The sequence below is a fragment of the Panthera uncia genome, chromosome B1 (assembly GCF_023721935.1).
Source record: "Panthera uncia isolate 11264 chromosome B1, Puncia_PCG_1.0, whole genome shotgun sequence".
NCBI lineage: Eukaryota > Metazoa > Chordata > Mammalia > Carnivora > Felidae > Panthera > Panthera uncia.
Window position 1 is genome coordinate 172445862 of NC_064811.1, and position 23589 is coordinate 172469450.

The following is a 23589-nucleotide window of genomic DNA, read 5'->3' on the forward strand; positions in this document are numbered from 1 at the left end:
GTTAAAACAAACAAACAAACAAAAATCCCTACCTACGCCAACTGACTTTGAGTTGACTTAAACAGAATGTTTAAAATCAAACATCAGAGACTTTCAGAGCTAGAAGGAACACTGGAGCTCTTTGATCTACTTGGTCACTTTTTACTCATGTTGCTAACAAATAATCAGAGGCTCAAAGATATTAAGTGGAAGCCTAAGGTCCTAGAACTAGAACACAGACCTCAAGACTACTAGTTCTAATCTTTTATTACTATATTATGTGTACACACACACACAAATATACCTATACAACACACACATACACAACATAGATACTATATATGCATATAGTATATATGCATATACATAAACATATACATACACATATACATACACGTACACATTGATGATAGTCACTCCAGCAAGACTACCTGGATTCACATCACAGCTCTGGCACTTACTAGATTCTTGACTTTGGGCAAGTTACTTGACTTATCTGGGTTTCTATTTCCTCAGCTGCTATAGAAGTATTAACAATAGCATCTATCTCCTGGGGATGTGATGAAGACTGAGTACCCAAGACAGAGCCTGGCTCAGTAACATTAACTTTCTTCTTATTAGTTAACAGCTGATGCTTTGACTCAACCTGAATTTCTTAATCTAAAAGAAAATCCATGACTTAGTACCTAGTCGGTTTTCCCTGTAACACCTGTAATGGCACTCTATCTCTGCTAGGAGCTTATACTAATAGTAGGAGATTCTATTGCTTGCAAACTGGTAACACCAAAGATATTAAATTGCCTAACCAGTACTTATTAGCAATCTCAACACTAAAATTATTCCTCTAGCCTTTCCTTTCATAAGAAAGAAAGAAAGAAAGAAGGAAAGAAAAGAAGGAAAGGAAAGAAAGCAAGCAAGCAAGCAAGCAAGCAAGCCTGAAGGCAATGGACACATTTAATAGTAGGAAACAGTGAGATTTTTTTCTAATCAACAAGGAGTAATTGTCCTTCCCCTCACGATCAATAATCATCATGAATGCTATGTACCGTTGAATAAATTTACGTTGTCTTGTGTCCATGGCAATCCTCATGCCCAGAAAGCTGCTATAGAGACTACTGGATTTGGGCACTGATTTTAAGGAAGGCACATTTTACACACACATCCCATACCAGTCGCATTCATTCTCCAGATCATTGAACCCAAAAACAAAAGTGTAAAATCGCCTGTGAATAGCATAATAAATAGAAAAGGCACTAAACGGTAGTCGGGAGGGCTGCTTGCTCATCCTGATTCTGCAACAAGGTAATAGTATGATCAGGGCAGGTCCTCTAACTCTTAGGGATTCAGCATTGATCACTGTAAAATAAGGCGATACACAGGGTTAAATAGTCTTTTTGCTTTAGGAGTCTACAGTTCTTTAAGACACACTCAAAAAGGGAAATTATCTCACTCTTTTATTTTAAAAATTAGGTTGGGATAATAAAGAACACCAAACTGGCATATCAAGGAATGTGGAAACCTACTAATTAGCAGATAAGAGTTAGAATGAAGTGAGAAGACTGGCTGGGACACACGACCCAAAGAATCACTTTCTGATAAAAGCAAAATCTCTGAACCTCTACCTAGCAGAGAAAACAAATGCACTTGCCACTTATCTGAAGTAACTTCTTTAAAAATCACAACTATTTTGTGTGGTCATTTTTTGTGGTAGGAATGTCACATTCTCCTCCACCTTTCTTCCCTCATTCCATCTCTAAATGCCAAAATCTACTGTATCTCCCACAAAACAAGAAGTTCCAGTGATAGTGGCAGAATCACAAAGACTTCTCTAATTTCTCAGCTATTAACAAGCACTCTCTTGAGGACTCAGATCTACTCATATGTCCTTTATCTCTTTCAATGCTACACTATACTATCTAGCTAGCTAGCTAGCTAGCTATCATTAACACCTTTCCTATTAGATGATGAGTTTCATGTAATTCAGGTTTGGGATTCCCCACAAAACACAGTGTCTTACACACACACACACACAAAGATGTTTAATAATTAGTGGGAAAAAATAGGTATAAGCTTTAACTCAACAAGTTTTAAATCTCCATGTTATTTAAGTGCAAACAAAAGCAGCCTAGTTTCTATTTACATTTTCACTTTGTTCCTTTTGACTTTTTCCCAATTCCCACAAGCCAAAGAAGTTTAGAGCTGCCACTCCAGGGCTTAACAAAGTCACTCCCAGAGCTGTTATTCTAAGTGCAAAATAAAATCAAAAGATTAAAAAATATCTATCTCTAGGATTATATTTCAATCAGACAAAATAGCTTACCCAGAAAATTAAATGGATAACCCTCTTCTGTATGATAGATTTAAAACTATACAGGGTGATTAAAACTACCAATAGTTTGCTAGTGGCTGCCTAGTCAAAGCATCTTTTATCAAAAGTGTTACCTAACTCTGGAGCCATGACAAGGTTTAGCACTTTGATAATGTGATTAAAAATGCGGTTTCACTTAATGTCTTGGTTATTAAAATTAAGGACTGTGTTTCTGTTTTCTATAAAATCATGATAACTGCATATCTTACCACTCATTCACACAGGGTGTTTAAAAATATTTATGTGGTGAGATGTTTAGACAGCTAAAACAAAGTTCTTTAGGCAACATTTCTACTATTTAATCTCTAATTAAAACTTTGTTTTAAAAACAAAATTTTAGGGGCGCCTGGGTGGCTCAGTTGGTTAGGCATCCGATTTCAGCTCAGGTCATGATCTCACAGTTCGTGGGTTCAAGCCCCAAGTCGGGCCTGTGCTGACAGCTCAGAGCCTGGAGCCTGCTTCGGATTCTGTGTCTCCCTCTCTCTGCCCCTCCCCCATGCTCACGCTCGCACGCTCTCTCTCAATCTCTCTCTAAAAAATAAACATCAAAAAAATGTGGTTTTTTTTTAAACAAAAAAAGCAAATTTTAAACTCCGTTCACAAATGCCTGAATGGCTGCATAACTGTTTATACCATTTAGAAATATCTTGTGTAAGAAAGGAGAAACATATGCTGCTTAAATCATTTTTGTTATATATATATATATATATATATATATATATATATATAAAAACATCTTTTTAAAATGCCAAGAGTTTTCAGTTTAAGATATTTATCATATTACAGATCAAAATTAACTACAAAGATATCAATTTTTTCTAAATTAGTTAAGGTGGACAATTTGTCAAATTCCTAAAGGAATTATAATTACAATTTTTTAAATAATATCCCAGTAGGTACCAAGATCACTGAAATGGAAGGAAAAAAAATTGCCTTATTTTCCTTGTAGTTAATGTCTACAAATTTTTGTTAAGTGGTACTTTTTGAAAAGTTTTGCACTTTTACCTAGCAAGGGTAGTATAAAATTTCACAAAGAATAAACTTCTTAATTTGAAGACTCCCAGAAGAGACTGTCAGTATAAGAGGTCTGACTTGGTTTTCAAATAATGGGTGAAATTCGATCCCTCTTGTGACCAGTTCAAGTTTGTGTAGGAGCCCACTTACACTTCCTTGTTGATACTGGATACTGCTGGATCCTACCAAATTAAACAAGGATAATTTTTATAAATTACACATTCAACTGGGATATACAGGTTTGGAAGATGACAGAGACAGAAGAAACTTTCACAGATCTCAATTAAACTTAATCTATCCCTTGCAATTTCAAGTCTTTAATAAAAAAGATAGAAAAAAAATATTAGCACTCATAGCAGCTAAATCCAAGTTCCTTAACTTGGAACACTAATTAATTAATTAGCTGTGGTAACACTATTAAATTTCTAATCAAACTGGTGATTTGATAACAAAATTAGAATGGGACGGGGGAACAAATTTTAAATTCCATTCAAAATCTAAAAACATTGCTACCTGAAAAGTGAACATATTTTCAATATTCCACTAAAAATATTTCACAACTAACTTGTCTATTTCTAAACAAGAAAAAAACTCGATATAAATATTTATATGAAGCATTCAAGTATTTAACAAATAAATGCTCACTTAAATTATTTTTTAAATTCTACATACAAAGTGAAATACTCATCTCTACTTTTAAGTATTTTTTTTTTTTTTTTTTTTTTTTTTTTTTTACTTTTTTGATAGAACACAAGGAGGGGAAGGGAAGAGAGAGAGGTAGTCACAGAATCTGAAGCAGGCTCTAAGCTCTGAGCTGTCAGCACAGAGCCCGACGCAGGGCTTGAACCCAGACACCGCGAGATCATGACCTGAGCTGAAGTCGGTCGGCCAAACAACTGAGCCACCCAGGCGCCCCATATTTTAAGTATATTTTTAATAAATATACAAATTTGTGAAGGATTCTATCTCCCACTTTTGGTTTATTTAACTAATATTAATACCTAATAACTCAGCTTTACTTTGCAGTCTTCTAAATCAGGAATAAAATCATATGAACCAAAGGACTACAGAATTTAAGAGTCATGACTTACTCATATTGTACTTGCAACTGTTAGAATAATTCTGGCACACTAATTGCGGAAAAATAATAAAAGTGGCTGAACTGACTATCACTATTTATTCACTGGTAAGGTCAAACAAAAACTTTGGAATTTTAAATATCTGTGATAAGAAGCAGAATAGAAGTAAAGAAAAAATATACTGCCAAATATTGTTATTGAACTGAGACATTTACAAATAATCACTAAAGTTAAAGTTTTGTTCAAAGCATTTACTACTTTCCTGGGCACAAAAGAGACAATTTTGTTCTATTTGTATCCTGATACAATGAAAGTTAACTTTTCTTAAGCATCCTAAGAAAGAGCAGGTTAGGGATTCATCCAACCAACTGCAATAAGCTAATACAATGCTTCTAGAAGGAAGTGCAGAGCTGCACATCAACCTGAAATATGAAAACAGGAGTAGGTATGATAACACACAGGTTTTGTCAAAAGTAATGAATGCAGTGCTTAATTGGAACTTAATATGGCTCTCTGAGTTTCTAACAACTCATCTAAGGCCAAAGCTACAATTCTAATACAGCAAACCTCTGAAGAAAAGTATAACAGGAGTGCAAGAAGAACAATGAAGGTGATTCAGACACTTACAGATCCTCGGAGAAATAAAATCGGAAGCCCAATTCCAAACTTTTCTCCTAAGATGTTCACAGCAGATAATAGCTGGAATGCCTGTGGACCAAAGTCCTGTGGGGTATCATCTGAGTCATCAATGGAAAAGCAACGATCCAATCTAAGTAATAATAGGATAGAAAGTTTAGCTAAGGCAAGTACCTTTAGAAATAAAAAGATTTACTGAAATTATTAGCCAAGTTAAAAAAAAAAATCTCAAATACACCAACTGCTTCATAAGCTACAAATAAAGTTCATTACAGCCAAGACCACGTGAATTGTGTAAAACATGGAATATAAACCACAATATAGCTCTGCACGTTATGTTGAGAGTTCTCAACCCTAGTGCCCTAGAACACAAGTTTCACAGTTGGTAACTCAGACCATAAACGGAAGAAGAGGAAGGAGTTCAAGCAAGCAGAATGCAGAATTATAGCTTGAAAAGCTCCACTTGACTGATTATATAAATATTGGACTTTTGGGTTAGGTTGTGATCGAAGAAAAAGTTTGTTGCCAAAAAAAAAAAAAAAAGTAACTTAAAAACCAAATCTCCTATGCAATAAATGATTAAACTCTGATGCCTGTACAATATGACACAAAGATAAACTGCACCTCATTTGAATCCATTTAGAAGTTACATTCCTAAGCCTTCCTTTAGGTAGATTTGGAATTATCATTAATACAAATGAGAATTCTTTAAAGCAGATTGAGAACAAAAGGACTCCTTAGAGAAAATTAACTAATACAGTTCAACTATCTAATTCAATTGCTTTCTTTATAACAAATAGCTTTGAAATAGCAATAAGAATATATTCAATATTCCAGATATAATAATATGTTGGGGGGGGGGGGTAGAGACTATGCTTAGGTTTATCCTCCTATTCTAATTTTCTTTAGTAAGATAATTAGGTCATTAATTCTCTTTTCTAATATGAATAAAGCTATCTGATTCTCACAAAGTACCACCTATACTGGATCTTAGAAGTTTTAATGTAAAGATCTTAAAGTTTTAATTTAATAATAAAGTATTATTGTAAATATCACTGAAGTTCTAAAAATGTTTTAATTTCCATTCTCTTTCTTTGATTTATGAGTAATTTAAAAGTGCTATTTTTAATTTCCAAAGGAATGAGAATTTTTCCATCCTCTTACTTCCTTTTTTTTCAATTTTTTTTAATTTTTATTTTCTTAACGTTTATTTATTATTGAGAGACAGAGAGAGACAGAGCATGAGCAGAGGAGGGGCAGAGATAGGGGGAGACACAGAATCTGAAGCAGTTTCCAGGCTCTGAGCTGTCAGCACGGAGACTGACGTGGGGCTTGAACTCATGAACCGTGAGATCATGACCTGAGCCGAAGTCGAACACTTGACCAACTGAGCCACCCAGGTACCCCGTCCTCTTATTTCCTTTAATTCAAATACATTGTGATCAGAAAAAAGTGGTGTGTTCAGGGCGCCTGGGTGGCTCAGTCGGCTGAGGGTCCAACTCTAGCTCAGGTCATGATCTCATAGGTTTGGGCCCCACGTTGGGCTCTGTGCTGACAGCTCGGAGCCTGGAGCCTGCTTCAGATTCTGTGTCTCCCTCTCTCTCTCTGCCCTTCCCCTGTTTGCGCTCTGTCTCTCTGTCTCTCTCAGAAATAAACATTAAAAAAAGATTTTTTTTTAATAAAAGAAAAAGTGGTGTCTTCAATACCATTACACAGAAAACTTTTGAGACAACACTACAGTCTAGTCATAGGGGCTAGAAAACTTTTATAAAGGGCCAAGATAGTAAATAGTTTAGGCTTTGTGGGCTATATGGTCTCTGTGTCACAACTACTAGGCATTCAACTCTGCAAAAACAGCCATAGACAACATATAAACCAAAGGGTATGCTGCATTCCCAGATGTTTGGGTCATCCACACAGACAGCAAAGTGGATTTGTTTACCATGCTCTGCTCTAACACAGAATCAAATTTTTTATCCATCTTCCATGTATGTTTGAGAAGTGCAGTCTCTAATTCCATGCTTCCAAGCCAGTGTGCTGTATAGTTAACCTCGGTTCTGAACAGAACCTGCACTCAAGTAGTGCACAGCCTACTGTGCCTACAGGTATTATCATTAGATTTGTGGATCGTGAAGTGAAAATGTTTGAGATACATTGTTCTAACTGCTTAGTACGAGGCTCTAAATACCAAGTGTGTAATAAATCACTTGTTACTACGTTGACCACATTTTCTGTAGCTCACCATTGTTGGATTGCTTAACCTGTCAATAACTAAAAATTATATCAAACTCCTCTGCTTTAATGGTGGATTTGTTGATTTTTCCAGCTGTTCTGTCAATTTATACTTTGTATATTTGTAGGGTTTGGGGTTTCTTTTTTTTGAGGTGCATAGAACAATTCTCTCCTCTTGGTGAAGCAACTTTTTGTCACTGCACAGAGATCATCTCCATCCCTAATAGTTACTTTTTTGTCTAATAGTAACGCAGCTACCACACCTAGGTATACAGCTGACCCAAGTAGGTATACCATTTGTTTTTATTTTATTTTTTCAATTAATATACAATTGAATTGACTGTATGCCTGAACATGTGTAAACTTCTACAAATTTAACCACATCTATTGATTCATACGCATAGATTCACCTAACTACCACAATCAGCCACCAGCACCATCAGGACCCATAACAACTCCATCACTTCAGACAGTCCCCTGTACTAACAGCCCTTTGTAATCCTACCCTCCACCTCCCTCTAACTGCTGGCAGCCACTGAGATTTTCTTCATTCCTATACTATAGTCTTACTTTTGAGAGAAAATCATATAAATGGGCTCATACTGTAAAACTGGCATGATTTCTTCTTTTAAATGTTTGGTAGAATTTCCCATTTAAGCCATTTTGGTAAGGGAATTTTATTTCCAGAGGTTTTTAACAACGACCTAATTTCTTTAACAGTAACTACTATTTATTAATAATAACAACAATAAAAATACTGTTTATTAATATTTGTTACTAAGAAATAAAAACAATAACAATTTATTAATGACAATAATAAATACTGTTAATAATAACCATAACTGTTATCATTTAATGGTTACTATTAAAGATTATCTATTTCATTGTGGGTGAATTTTGTTAGTTTGAGACTATCAAGGAATTGGGTCCATTTCCTCTGAATATATGCACACTGAGTTATTCATATTGTTTCCTTACTATCCTTTTAATGTCTGTTGGGCCTATAGTGAAATTCTTCTTTCATTCCTAATATTAAGAACCTGTGTCTCCTCTTTTTTTTTTTCGTTAGAAGTTTCTATCAATTTTATTGACTCTTTCAAAGAATGTGATTTGGAGGTCTTTGATTTTGTTTTCTATTTCATTTATGCTCTTTATTATCTACTTCCTTCTGCTTCCTTTTAGTTTACTTTGCTCTTATTTGCTTCCTAAGGTGGAAGTTTAATTACAGATTTGAAACGTTTCCTCTATTATGAGTATTTAATGCTCTAAATCTTCCTCTCATTATTGCTTTAGCTGCATCACATACATTTTGCATTTTCATTTCATTCAGTTCAAGATATTTTCAGTTTACCTTGAGACCTCCCTTTTCACTCATGGGTTATTTAGCAGTGTGCTATTAATCTTTAAGTGTTTGGAGACTTTCCTGGTATTTTTCTGTTACTCATTTCTAGTTTAATTCCATTATAGTAGGAAAACACACTCCATATGAACAGAATTCTTTTAAATTTATTAAGGTTTGTTTTATGACCTGGAATATAATCTATGTTTGTGAACATTCCGTCTGTACCTGGGAAGAATGTTTATTCCACTGTTGTTGGGCAGAGTGTTCTTAGATCCAGTTTGTTAATAGTCCTGTTCATTTTTTCTGTCTCAGTGATTTTCTGTCTACTAGTTCATTTAATTACTGAGAGAAGATGCTGAAGTTGACAACTGTAAGTATGGATTTCTATATTTCTCCTTTTAATTGTCACTTCTTTTGTTAACTACATACATATTTAGGATTCTGTATTCTTGGATATGATGGTTGCCTTTATGTGTCAACTTGGCCCAATTATTTGCTTAAACAGTAACCTAAATATCGTTACAAAGCTACGTTGCAGATAAGGATTAACACTTACAATCAGTTGGCTTTAAGAAAAAGGAGACTACCATGGATAATGTGAGTCTCATCCAATCAAAAGCAGGCCTTAAAGAACAAAGACTGAGGTTTGCTGGAAAACAAGGAATTGTGACTCAAAACTGTTCACACAGAAATCTTGCCTGACTTTGTAGCCTGCCAGCTTGCCCTACATATTTCAGACCTGCCAATCCCCACAACTGCATCAGCCAATTCCTTAAAACCACTGTGAGTGCATGCGTGTGTGTGTGTGTGTGTGTGTGTGTATACATATACATATGTATGTGTCTTTCTGTGGAGAACTATGATTCATCGGTAAATAACATTTTTATCATCATGTAATGTCCTTCTTTATCCCTTGCAATATTCTTTTTCCAAAGGCTCCACTGTCTAATGTTAAAATAACAACCCCAGCTTTCTTCTGATCCATGTTACCATGATATACAATTGTTAGCCTTTTATTTTTAACCTACCTATATAATTATACTTGTGGTGAATTTCTTATGGACAGGATATAGTTGGATCATATTTTTGTTCTTTTTTAAAGCTTTTTATCTATTTGTAAAGTTTATTTATTTTGACAGTGCATCCACGTGGGGGAGGGGCAGAGAGTGAGGAAGGGAGAGAATCCCAAGCAGGCTCCACATTCTCAGCACAGAGCCCAACGTGGGGCTCAATCCCAGGAACTTTTCAGCTAGAGTCAAGAGTTGGATGCTTAACCAACTGAGCCACCCAGGGGCCCCATATATTTTTAAGTAACCTCTACACCCAATGTGGGCTCAAACTCATGACCCCAAGATCAAGAGTCACATGCTCTTCCAACTGAACCAGCCCAGAGCCCCTAGTTGGGTCATATTTTTAAGTCAATTCTAACAATGTCTACCTTTAAATGGTACCTTTGGACCATTTACATTTAATATAATTACTGATAGATTTAGATCCATCATTTTATTGGTTTACCTATTGATAGAGTAAAATAATATTGTTTGCTTTGTCTTCTATTTAAATAAAGATTTTGTTTTTTAAAAACTACAATGCATATCATTCAATGAAAACTCAATTAAAAATTATTTGAAAAGGAAGAAAAAGACTTTTAGAAAGTCTATGTAGAAGAAAAAATCTTTACCTGGACCTGCAATTATCACAGCATTTTTCAGGTTCCATAATACTCACAGAGGCCTTTCGTAGTTGTTTGTCTTCAAAATGAGACAAGATGATTCTACCCAAGAGAAAATTTAAAATTAAATAAAAGAACAAAACCATATATATTAAAACTATTGCTGAAAATAATGAGGTGAAATCATTACTAATTGATTCACCTGAGATCTCATTATCTGGCTTCAGTTTACTGAAGCACAAAGAAAGTTGCCTTAAAAATCAGCACATACGTAACACCAACAAAATACTATTTCTAAATATTTCTAATTACTTTGCAAAACTTTTTCTTAAAGGAGCACCATTCATAAATCTGTTACTAATTAGTATAAGAAAAATAATACATACTGTCGCCTACATCTTCTGGAAAGAAGATAGTTTTCCATCTTTGCCACCATATTTAGTTTATATAATCGAAACTTTTCACTGGGTATCTGACTAAGGAGGTTCCTGTCAATTACAAATATTACAAGTTAATAAATAAAATTGCATCAGTGATTTTCTTACTTTTAAATTTATTGTTATTTTTCATAACCTATAGAACCCACACCTCCATCAAGATAAAAAATTTGTATCATCCCGGAAAGTTATTGTGTCCCTCGCCAGTCAATACCCACACGAGAAGCAAGCATTTTTCTGACTTTTATGAAAATTACTTTTAAAGGAATTCTATGCCTATGCCTAAGATTCAATATTTTAGCTGCCTTTGAAAAATTACTATAAACCCTAAAGTTTTTCATTTTGATTTATATGCTACATGATTTTTGGTAATTTTTCCACTATACATGAATTTTACATTTTCCCAGTAAAAAGTTATTATTTTTATTTATTTTATATGAGAAACTAAAAACACCTATGTAAGCAATACTGAAAGAGGCTCATGATCCAAATATGAGCCTTCATCCCTATTTACTCTTCAGAGGACTTCCCATCCTCCTAAAACTATCTCTGTACTATAGGCTATTATGGGACACCAATAAAACATCAGAATTAAGTTCCTCTTTCAAACAATTACAACTGATCTTTTCCATAATACTGAACTTATTTAAAATTGTTAGAAATGGTAAAGACATGGCACAAGAAAAGACACTCAGATCAATGGAACAGAACACAGAACCCAGAAATGGACCCACAAACATATGGCCAATTAATCTCTGACAAAGCAGGAAAGAATATCCAATGGAATAAAGACATCTCTTCAGCAAGTGGTGCTGGGAAAACTGGACAGCAACATGCAGAAGAATGAACCGGGGCCACTTTCTGACACCATACACAAATATAAACTCAAAATGGATGAAAGATCTCAATGAAAGACAGGAAGCCATCAAAATCCTCGAGGAGAAAGCAGGCAAAAACCTCTTTGATCTTGGCCACAGCAACTTCTTACTCAACACGTCTCCGGAAGCAAGGGAAACAAAAGCAAAAATGAACTACTGGGACCTCATCCAAATAAAAAGCTTCTGCACAGTGAAGGAAACAATCAGCAAAACTAAAAGGCAACCGACAGAATGGGAGAAGATATTTGCAAATGACATATCAGATAAAGGGTTAGTATCCAAAATCTATAAAGAACTTATCAAACTCAACACCCAAAAAACAAATAATCCAGTGAAGAAATGGGCAAAAGACATGAATAGACACTTCTCCAAAGAAGACATCCAGATGGCCAACCGACACATGAAAAAATGCTCAACATCACTCATCATCAGGGAAATACAAATCGAAACCACAATGAGATACCACCTTACACCTGTCAGAATGGGTTTACATTAGCAACTCAGCAACAACAGATGTTGGCGAGGATGTGGAAAAAGAGGATCTCTTTTGCACTGCTGGTGGGAATGCAGGCTGGTGCAGCCAATCTGGAAAACAGTATGGAGGTTCCTCAAAACGCTAAAAATATAACTACCCTACGACCCAGCAATTGCACTACTAGGCATTTATCCAAGGGATACAGGTGTGCTGTTTCGAAGGGACACATGCACCCCCATGTTTATAGCAGCACTATCAACAACAGCCAAAGTATGGAAAGAACCCAAATGTCCATCGATGGATGAATGGATAAACAAGATGTAGTGTATATATACAATGGAGTATGACTCAGCAATCAAAAAGAATGAAATCTTGCCATCTGCAACTACATGGATGGAACTGGAGGGTATTATGCTACGTGAAATTAGTCAGAGAAAGACAAAAATCATATGACTTCACTCATATGCGGACTTTAAGAGACAAAACAGATGAACATAAGGGAAGGGAAACAAAAATAATATAAAAACAGGGAGGGGGACAAAACAGAAGAGACTCATAAATATGGAGAACAAACTGAGGGTTACGGGAGGGGTTATGGGAGGGGGGATGGGCTAAATGGGTAAGGGGCACTAAAGAATCTACTCCTGAAATCATTTGTTGCACTATATGCTAACTAATTTGGATGTAAATTTTAAAAAATAAAAAATAAAACAAGTTAGAAAAAAAAAGAAATGCTAAAGACATATTTTTTTTTAATGTTTATTTATTTTTGAGAGAGATAGTGAGTGGGGGAGGTGCAGAGAGAGAGGGGGGGACAAGCGGGCTCCACTGAGAGCCCGATGCAGGGCTCAAACTCACAAACTGAGATCATGACCTAAGCTGAAGTTGGACTTCAACCTACTGAGCCACCCAAGGGCCCCAAGACATCTTTGTTTTTAAAAAGTTAATGCTGCTGTGACTCATCCTGACTCTGTTAATTCTAGTCTTCTTTGAAGAAACCCCATGAATATCAGATATCAGAAGATGACAATCTCCCTTGGCATGTCTTTCCAAGAATTCTTTCAAGAATAAACATAAGTCTCATCATCATCATCATAATAATAATAATAAACAGAAGTCTGAATTGAATACATTTCAGATATATCAAAAGAAAATATTTACATATAAGATCTAATTCATAATCCTGATCCTCATCAAAACAGACCTCACTAATATTATGACTATTCAACCTTCTGACAGATAAAAACACCTCTGCACAATTCTCAAAGATTACACGAACAGGGAATCCAGTTAAGTGAGTTCTGGAAAGTTTGAACACCCAAATGATTTCTTATTCAAAAACATTTTTATGATTTAACACCACCAACCACCATGACTTCCCACATAATTTACCTAAAAGTCTCTTCTATTAACTCTAGTTCTTACTAATCTCATTCTTCCTAGCTCATGGGCTAAAAATTACAGGTGACCATTGAACAACCTGAGTTTAAACTGCATGGGTCCACTTACATGTGAACTTTTTTTTATAAATACAGTATGGTACTGTAAATGTATTTTCTCTTATGATTTTTAAAAATACATTTTATTTTCTTTAGATTATTTATGGTAAGACTATAGTATATAATAGATTTAACACACAAAATAAGTGCTAATCAACTGTTTATGTTATCCCTAACACTTCCAGTTAACAAGTAGGCTACTGGGAGAGTCAAAGTTATATGCAGATTTTCAACTGCCTGGGGAATGGGCAGCCCTAACCCTCAAGGTGTTCAAGGATCAACTGTAGCTCCTTTTTTGCTTTGTTTCTCACTTCCTTCTCCTCAGAAAGAACAAAGAAAACAATGCCTACACTTTTAAGTACTATAGACTCCCTTATATTTGGTTTAAACGACCTACATTTACCTACTTTTTGTCATCAGTGTCAGTAACAAATCTACAAACATGAAATTATAACCGTCTATAAGCAAATTCAGTTAATAGTTATTCTTCTTATAAGACTATTAAAATAAAGCACAATATTCCACATAATAAAAATAAGTTGAAAAAAGAGAAAGATTCTAAAAGCAATACCGTAAATAGAAATCAGATGGAACCAGTTGGAAGATCTATTAAATTGAGATTAAACTTTATAAATTACAGTAACCTTTTCAGTGAGAACCAGCAACTCTATTTATTCTCAAACTTTGCGTTTTCTAAAGAAGAGGTTTGTCACAAGGATGACACAGATCTGTCCTAAATCCTATAGTTTTATTTCCCATAGGATGGCTGCAAAGAACAACCTGTCTACACTCAAGATTCAAGCATGGGTTTTCTGGCACCGTTATTTGATTAGTAATCACTGTTACTTCCTGTGAAATCTTAATGAGATAACCATTTAATATATCTTTTGAGACTCAGATAAACAGGAACTATATCTACTAATGAACCTGTAAAGTCATAATATAAAACTTGGGCTGTTAAGTATTCAGCACCTTTTATCACAATGTACAAATAAATCAGAATTGGCAGGAATCAGCATACGCTTGATACAATCCCAAATTTAATAGTATCATGCAGAGCTATACTCTATACCGATTATTTTAGTTTATAAAAAGGTTTACATAGACAACAGTCAAGAGAAAAACAGTAATGTTCTGTTTGAGGGGATGGTTTTATTGACTGTGTTAAGAAACAAAAGCTACCACTACTCTTAAAATGATAAGCTTAAAATTTATATCAAACATGTTTACCTAATGAATCTCAATTTTTCTCTCAGATCAACTTACCCTACCACCTCTTGAAAGAAGTCTTACCTGACCTTTTTGGTAAATACACACCCTATTATACACTACTCAATGTAACTTTCCTTCCCTGTACTTAACACAGCTGCAATCTTACACGGATTTGCATGATCTCTTTTAAAAAATCTTTCAGGGAGCCTGGGTGGCTCAGTCAGTTGGGCGACTGACTTCACTCAGGTCATGATCTCACAGATCGTGATTTTGAGCCCCACGTCAGGCTCTGTGCTGACAGCTTAGAGCCTGGAACCTGCTTCAGATTCTGTCTCCCTTTCTCTGCCCCCTCCCTGCTCAGTTCTGTCTCTCTGTCTCTCTCTCAAAAATAAACATTAAAAAAATTTTTTAAATAAATAAATAAATAATCTTTCCACTATTGGAATTTTCAAACACAAATGCAGAACAGAAAATGAATCCTATGTATTCATACTTGTGTGATTCTGCGATTAAGATCTTCCATTTCCATTATACTCCAAGCCCCATGAAAACAGGAACCACATCTGTTTTCATTTATTTATCACTGTATCCCCAGCACAGAGCATAATGCTTAGAACATAGTGGGCACTCAAAACAGAGCACCGCTGAATGATGAATGAAATAAAAACAGGATTGGATAGGCACTCTTATCATTTTAATAACATGAGCTAATATGTCCATTCAAGAGCTCAATTTATTCAGCTACATGGAGGTGCATTTTGAAAATACCTCATCTTAACAGCCCCATCAGTTACCATATATAAGTTTTTTTCCTGAGGTTTTATCGCCCCTCTGGAAGAGGGAATCAGTTGCTAACTGCTGCCCCTAAAATTTTTGCAAGATTAAGTTTTCCTTTCCTATATAAATCTCATAGAATTTACATGCCAACGAAGATTTGCTTTGTGTTTAAGTTTTCTTACATTTAAACACTGAACTCTTTCATTTTTTTCATGGTAGTCAATCAGTACAATGAATGGGTACAGTGCAACGTGATTATTCACACACAGTCAATGAGAGCTGGCATGCTTTCATAGAACAAAAGAAACAGATGGTAAGGAGAGACAAACAGGAATTGGTAAAAAGTCTCTTGGAATAAGTACCACTGTAGCATGGGAAGAAAGAACCAATAACAAAATAAACGGTATCTGAAGAAACTATGGTTGAACACATATCAAACTTAGAGGACCTGGGGAGACAGAAAATAGTTTGTCCATTCACGATTAGGGAAGCACCCATACGATCTATGTTCCATTCCCAGTATAGTCCCCATTTAGTTAATTCCTCACACTAAATGAGGTAGAGCTGACATCAGGTCATCTCCTCTGGGTGGCAACACTTACCACGAATGTTCTTGAGATGTCTTGTTTGGGTTTGGTTTCAAATGCACCTAACACATTACTTGAAAGTCTGGATGCTGCTACAAATACTTTCAAAGCTTATGTGGAAAGAAAGAAATCTGCAAGGGTGAAAGCAAGAAATGTTTTTACCTATTTGACTGAATGTCTACTGGAGCCCAGAGTACATGACAAGAACTCTGAAGTCCATCACGGCCGGCTCTCCCAATCTCCTGGTAATAGGATTCCATTTCCTTAGGAGCGCCATAATGAATGACCTTGCGAATGTCAGCTTTATTAATGCCCATGCCAAAAGCTACGGTAGCCACGACACACTAGGAATAAACAATAATGTAGTCTGACAAATATGTAGCAGAACCAAAGCCTTACATCTTTACCTTGTGGTAAAAGTAATTAATTAGTTCATTAACTAAAGTCCCTGGCATGGAACTGAACTTCATATAATTTCAAACAATCACAGGTTAAAAGATCATCTGCACAATTTACAAATCAGGGACTGGCAACCATAAAACAGGATTTCTAATTCCTCACTTAAGTAGCAAATAAAGTGGTCTCTCTGAACACCTATGAGTACAAGACACACAACAGACTCTTAAAGCACTTATTATATTAAGAGTCTTTGTTATTATGACGTTTCAAGAGTCCTTACCTGATTACACATTATCTTAATATTTTTAGCATTATTATAGATGGAAGGAAAACTTCTCATTAAAGATGGTAAAATGAAACATGAATTTATCTTTGCATCTTTAAAAAGATAAAATTAGTAGATATCTAATATGTATAAGCATACTGAAATAAGATTTACATGATTGGGGGAAATTCTAGGGAAGAATTAGTGAGAACACAAAAATAACCAAAAAATTTTAAAGTATTAGCAACAAAAGAAGATGTACAAGAAAAGTAACTATATACTACATGGCTTAGAAATAAAAGCATTTGCAGAGAAATAATTACGTAAATATATAACATTTAAACATATATACACATATATACTGATCTAACCAAATTGTTAATGTTGGGAGGAAAGTGGGTTAGAAATACATAAATGGAGTGAGGAGAAGGGCAGGAAGGGGTGTGAAAGGAAGCTAAACTTTCATTCCTCATAATAGGAAGTCAGTGGCAATGCCTAAATCTAATAAATAAAAAACTAAGTAGTAACAGTAAAAGCAATCATTGCAAGATCTAGGGGTAAACACCAAAAGATTAAACTAAAAGAGACAAGAATAGGTAACAGAAGTAGGGAAGGAAGGAGAGTGAGAGGCTATTGTTCTCATTGTTAGCACTATAGAACCAGCTGGTTCTTTAAACTATGTGTGTAACCAACATAAAGTGCTATTTAAAAAAAAAAAAATGTATTAAGATGGACCAAGAGTGGAAGGAAGGAAAGAAGGAAGGAAGGAAAGAAGGAAGGAAGGAAGGAAGGAAGGAAGGAAGGAAAGAAAGAAAGAAAGAAAGAAAGAAAGAAAGGAGGGAGGGAGGGAGGGAGGAAGGAGGGAAGAAAGGGAGGAAGGAGGGATGGAAGGAAGGAAAGGAGAAACAGATAAAAGGAAGTATAAGAAAGATTAAAGAAAAAGATAGGAATAGAAATTTATTAAGAAAAAGCTTTGAGGGGCGCCTGGGTGGCTCAGTCGGTTAAGCGGCCGACTTCAGCTCAGGTCACGATCTCACGGTCCGTGAGTTCAAGCCCCGCGTCGGGCTCTGGGCTGATGGCTCAGAGCCTAGAGCCTGCTTCCGATTCTGTCTCCCTCTCTCTCTGCCCCTCCCCCGTTCATGCTCTGTCTCTCTCTGTCTCAAAAATAAATAAAACGTTAAAAAAATTTTTTTAAAAAAGAAAAAGCTTTGAGGGGTGCCTGGTGGGCTCAGTCAGTGGAGCATGAGACTCTTTATCTCAAGGTTGTGAGTTCAAGCCCCCATGTTGGGTACAGAGATAATAAAAATAAAATCTTAAAAAAAGAAAGAAAGAAAGAAAGAAAAAGAGCGAGCTTTGAGTGAAAAGACTGGGCTATTTTGTTATATTTGAGAGTAAATAAGCAACATAATTTTAAGGGTTTTTTAAACTGTATTTCTGAGTCAAATTTTTTCAGCTTTATTGGGATATACTTGATATATACCATTATGTAAGATTCATAATGTGATAATTTTATATACATATACACTGTAAAATGATTATCACAATAAAATTACTTACAACATCCATTACCTCGCATAGTTACTATTTGCGTGTGTGTGTGTGTTTGTGTGTGTATGTGTGTGCAGTGAGAACTCTGAAGATCTAATTTTCATCATATGATACTGTTTTGTTATTAAGATTTTATCTTTAACTAATTTCTATACTCAACTTAGAGCTCAAGTCCACAACCCTGAGATCAAGAACCACATGTTCCACATACCTGGGTGGTTCAATCGGTTAAGTGTCCAACTCTTGATTTCGGCTCAGGTCATGATCTCACGGTTTGTGGGTTCTAGCCCTCTGTCAGGCTCCAAACCAACAATGCAGAGGTTGCTTGAGGTTCTCTCTCTCTCCCTCTCTGCCCTCCCCCTGCTCATGCTCTCTCTCTTTTTCTCAAAATAAATAACTAAAACTTAAAAAAAAAAAAGAACCACATACTCTACCTACTGAGCCAGACAGGTGCCCCTTTATGATACTCTTTTCAGATGAGATCACCCTATTCTACAGGCATGATTTTCAAAATATCATAAATGCTCAGGTGAAAATATAGATATTTTATCAAATAATTTATTCACAACCTCATCCCAGAAAGAAAAGGAATTCAAGTCACCTTGAAAAGGCAAATAAAATATGAAAGGACCTGAAACTAAAAATCAGGACTAAGAGTAAGAACGAATGGTCACAAACTAAAAATGCAAATCTACATCTGAATAAGGTTAGATATGGTTAAGAATAATGGGAAAGAAAAACATTTCTCTAAAATTATAAAATAGAAAATACTAAGATTCTAAGCATCAATCAATCTAAGGCATTAAGAGCTAAGGTAGTGAGCTGGGTGGTCAGCTGTACTTTTAGGTCCACACCAAAGTATAAATCAACTTCAGAAAGAGAGGAGAATGAACATCCAGAATTCTGTACATGTATGCATTCAGTAGGCACTCAATGAATATTCAATGGAAGGTAATCAATTCCAAGAGCATCAGACTATTCTATATAGATGAGGAAATGTATTTTCATCATCTTGAGAAGGTGTTTGAGAACTCTCAATGCAAATGTGAAGCTTCTGAATTATTTATTAAATAGTTGTCATATACAGCAGAACTCCTGATGTCAGCCTAGGGTGACACCATCAATATTAATTTATTAATTTTCATAATGTGGATAAAACTTTTTGACATCCTGCCATAGAGAGGGAATATATAGTGGCACATACATACATAGACCTTTCTAGATATTAAGTATAATTAGTGATCACTGTGAGGTTTTTAAAGCCATATTTCAAAGTATTAATGTTTCAGTGAACACAGGTTTCACTGGAAACCAGATGCATCCAATAAAGTTTCCCATCACAACCTAACAGATAAAGTTTGCAATCTCTCATATCTGTAGAAGATGTTTCTACCTAAATGACTAATAATAAAACAAGATGAAAGAAATCATTGATTAGTTAATAGCTCAAACATCAATTGTTAAGATTCAGTAAGCAGCAGCCAATAAATTTTATCTGGTAACTTTCAAATTCCTGAGATAATAGAATAAAAGTACACACATGTAAGATTTTAGGGAACTCTAAGCAGTTGTGATAGCTGTTACTACCTTTGGAAAGAAGAGGAAGAAAGAGAATAGGTGCTTTTAGGGCAGGAATGTGTTACAGCATGACAACGCACAGTGAGCTTCACAGACAGTACATATGAACCATACTTGAGGTAGGTTGTCTGAACAACACCTACAGAGCTAGGCAGAGGGGAAATGGAAGACCAACTGAGCCGAAAATGCAAAGAAGTTAAGTTCCTCTCTTGAGAGGAGAGCTAGTCCACAGGCTTACAGTGACAGACCTTGGGTATGATGTTGATGGCGTGAAGCTGTTGATTTAAACCTACCAACGTGGTTTGTATCTAAATCTTCCTAAATATTCTGCAAAACACCCATTAAACTAGGATTCTGATCGCTACAGGAAGCTCAGTTGGAGCACTTCACAGTAAGGTCACTGATACCCATTTAACTTTATTGTTTTTCTCCTTCAAATCAACCCTGCTTAGGGTTGCTAATCCAATGTTTCTAGAATAGTATTATCTTGCTCAAAAACACAGAGTCGTCTTCATGATGGCTTTCAAACTCTATTTTGCGGAGCTCTGCCACATGGACTGTCCTGGGAAACTGGAAGACTCTTGGAACACTTTCTCCCTCACATCAACTTCAACAAGAATTATTCTACTTTAATTTGTTTTAACTATTAAAAAATGAATTAAAATTTAAATGAAAAGTTAAATAAAAAACTCTAAGGCTAAAGTAGTCTAGAAAAACTACAGGCACATCACATCAATCCCAGCCTGCCTCTCTGCAAGTTTTAAGGCCACCCATAACCTGGCCAACCACCCCTTAAACTGTTTTCCTGTGACCTTCTAACAGTTCCTCCCTGCCTTTTCACCTATACCTTGTACCATTCCTACTCCACACTCCCTTTCTCTCTAACCATTTCATACTCCCAATTTCCTGAACCCAGCAGGCCCTCTCATACCACAGTGCCTTTGCACATGCTAGTCCCTTTTCCTGGAATTCCATAACCAATGCCCTTTCCCTCATCACCTACTGGCCTAGCATACAACAAACTTCTATTCACTCTCCACTCAAATAGCTTCTTCCTGGATGGACCATCTCCACAGTACAAGCTACCTTAACAGCTAGCGTTCCCTCCTCTGTGCACCTAATCTCTATGTGCAGGCTCCTATTAAGACTAGTCTGCAGTAGTTTGTTCATATATCTATCTTACACATTATATATTAATTCCCTTTATGAGAGAGACTTCTTTAAACTCAACACAAAGTATTCCATAAAGATATGGCAAATATTAGACAAATATCTGTATCCATGGAAGAATAGAGAGTAATGATGATGGATCTTCACACCTGAATTTCATCTCTCATGAACCTGTGATGAACCTCTCTCCTTGCAGTAACACACATGCCTGCATGGTATGTTCCACAGGCTAACTTCACCTTCCTAAGTTCAGCTGTAACTTCTTCTGTCATTTTTCTGGAAGGACAATAGATGATAGTTGGACCTTCAAATTCCCAGGTGGAACTAAAACAAAACAAAAAAACAAAACCAAGAGAACAAACATAAATATACAGGCTTCAGTTTGAGTTTCCAAAACCAGTTTGAGTTTTGCCTTATTGAATTTCCCCTTTCTTTTTAAAATTTTAATTTAATTCAATTTTAATTTAATTTTTAAATTTTTAATTAATTTTTTTAGTAAAACACTAAAAAAGAGAAATCATATAGAAAAAAGGATATATTTAACTCCATAAAAATGTGGAAAGTCAAATGTGGAAATAAATTATACTAAATCCCAAACACTTTTGACTCATTTTTTTGTTTAAACAAGAGACAAGTTTACTTATTTAAGTAAAAGCCTTGATAAAAGCTTACAAACTACTGAAACGCAATTTTCATACTTTTAGAAATGCAAAAGCACTAGGTGAAAAATTAGTCTTCATTTATAGGAGAAAGATAAGTGACTATTTACATAGGAGAATGGATATAATTTATATTACATTATTCCTATTCTCTCATGATCAAAAAAATGAGTTTCTATGTATTTTACTAAAAAAGCAGTAACTTCTTATAACATTAAAGATCATTTTTATAGTTCAAAGAAGTATTTACTAGTAATCTTGAGACTGTAAGTATTATAGAAAACATCTGTTCAAAAGTCTGTTTTAGAAACCCGTGCTGTTTTTTTTTTTAAAGGTTTTTTTTATTTATTTCTTTTTTGCAGGGGGAGGCATAGAGAGAGGGGAGACAGAGAATCTCAAGCAGCCTCTGCACCGTCAGCATAGAGCCCCATGCGGGCTTGAACCCATGAACAGTGAGATCATGATCTGAACCGAAATCAAGAGTCAGACGCTTAACCAACTGAGCTACCCGAGTGCCCTGAAACCTGTGCTTGTTTATTAAAAATGAAAAGGTTTGATTTCTCAATACAGTCATTTACATAAATACATTCATTTATGCTGACTTAAGAAAAAGAATGTGCTATTTTGTATTTAGGAAAAACTGGTTTATTTATTTATTTTGAGAGAGACAGAGACAGCACCAGCAGGGGAGGGGCAGAGATAGAGGGAGAGAGAATCCCAAGCAGGTTCCGCACTGCCAGCACAGAACCGGATGTGGTGCCTGAACTCCCAAAACTGTGAGATCACTACCTGAACTGAAACCAAGAGATGTTTAACCAACTGCGCCACCCAAGTGCCTGTCTTATTTATTTTTTAATGCATACACATTTTGATACAATTTCAACTTCAGGAATCTATTTTACAAATACATTTACACATTTACCAAAAGACACATAGACACAAATATTCACAGCAGAACTATAATTGTGAAAACATCACCTAATGTTCATCATCATTATGTACATTCGTACTATGAAATTAACTAAGCAAACAATAAAAGATCGTGTGGATCTAAATCCTTTAAGAAGGACTATGGCAAAAGTCACTGCATACTTAAACAGAGAAGAAAAAATAGGTAGTTATTTGACTCCAAGAGTTTTATTGAATAATCTACTCAAAGCAATTTTTGATAGCGACCAAATGGGCTTCTGTAACAAAACTTCACAGCAAATAACTTAAGTATGGGACACCTGGTGGCTCAGTCATTTAAGTGTGTGACTCTTGATTTTGACCCAGGTCATGATCTCAGGGCTCATGGGTTCGAGCCCCACATCAGGTTCTGCACTGACAGTACAGAGTCTGCTTGGCATTCTCTCTCCCACTCTCTGCTTGGGATTCTTCTTTCTCTCTGCCCCTCCCCTGCTCATTCACACATGCTTTCTCTCCCAAAAATAAACAAACAAACACTTTTTAAAAACCCACACATTTCTCAAAGAAGAAAAATTTCTTCAACAAAATGTGAATATTGAAATATCCTACACATTAGGGCCCCAACTTTTTTTCCTTTTTAAAAATTTATTAGTTTTTTAAAAATTTACATCTAAGTTAATTAACATACAGTCCCATAATGATTTCAGGAGTAGAATCCAGTGATTCTGCGCCTACATGTAACACCCAGTGCTCATCCCAACAAGTGCCCTCCTTGTTTAATGTGCCCTCACATTATGCAGAAAGATAGCAAAGACACTTTTTTACTAAGAATGATAGAAGTTTCAACTTATTGAGGAGCCTGGGTGGCTCAGTC

General features: G+C 35.5%; 1 protein-coding gene across 5 annotated transcripts in view; it reads right to left on the reverse strand.

The window, feature by feature from the left end:
• Window positions 1-23589, reverse strand: part of WRN (WRN RecQ like helicase) — a 153962-nt gene that overhangs the window by 36173 nt on the left and 94200 nt on the right. For all 5 annotated transcript variants that reach the window (XM_049631648.1, XM_049631645.1, XM_049631647.1 and 2 more), the window contains 5 exons: window positions 21297-21471; window positions 16350-16531; window positions 10709-10810; window positions 10332-10424; window positions 5068-5209 (listed from right to left, as the gene is read on the reverse strand). In XM_049631648.1, coding sequence (XP_049487605.1) covers window positions 5068-5209; window positions 10332-10424; window positions 10709-10810; window positions 16350-16531; window positions 21297-21471 — 694 coding nt within the window. The remainder of the gene's footprint in view (window positions 1-5067; window positions 5210-10331; window positions 10425-10708; window positions 10811-16349; window positions 16532-21296; window positions 21472-23589) is intronic.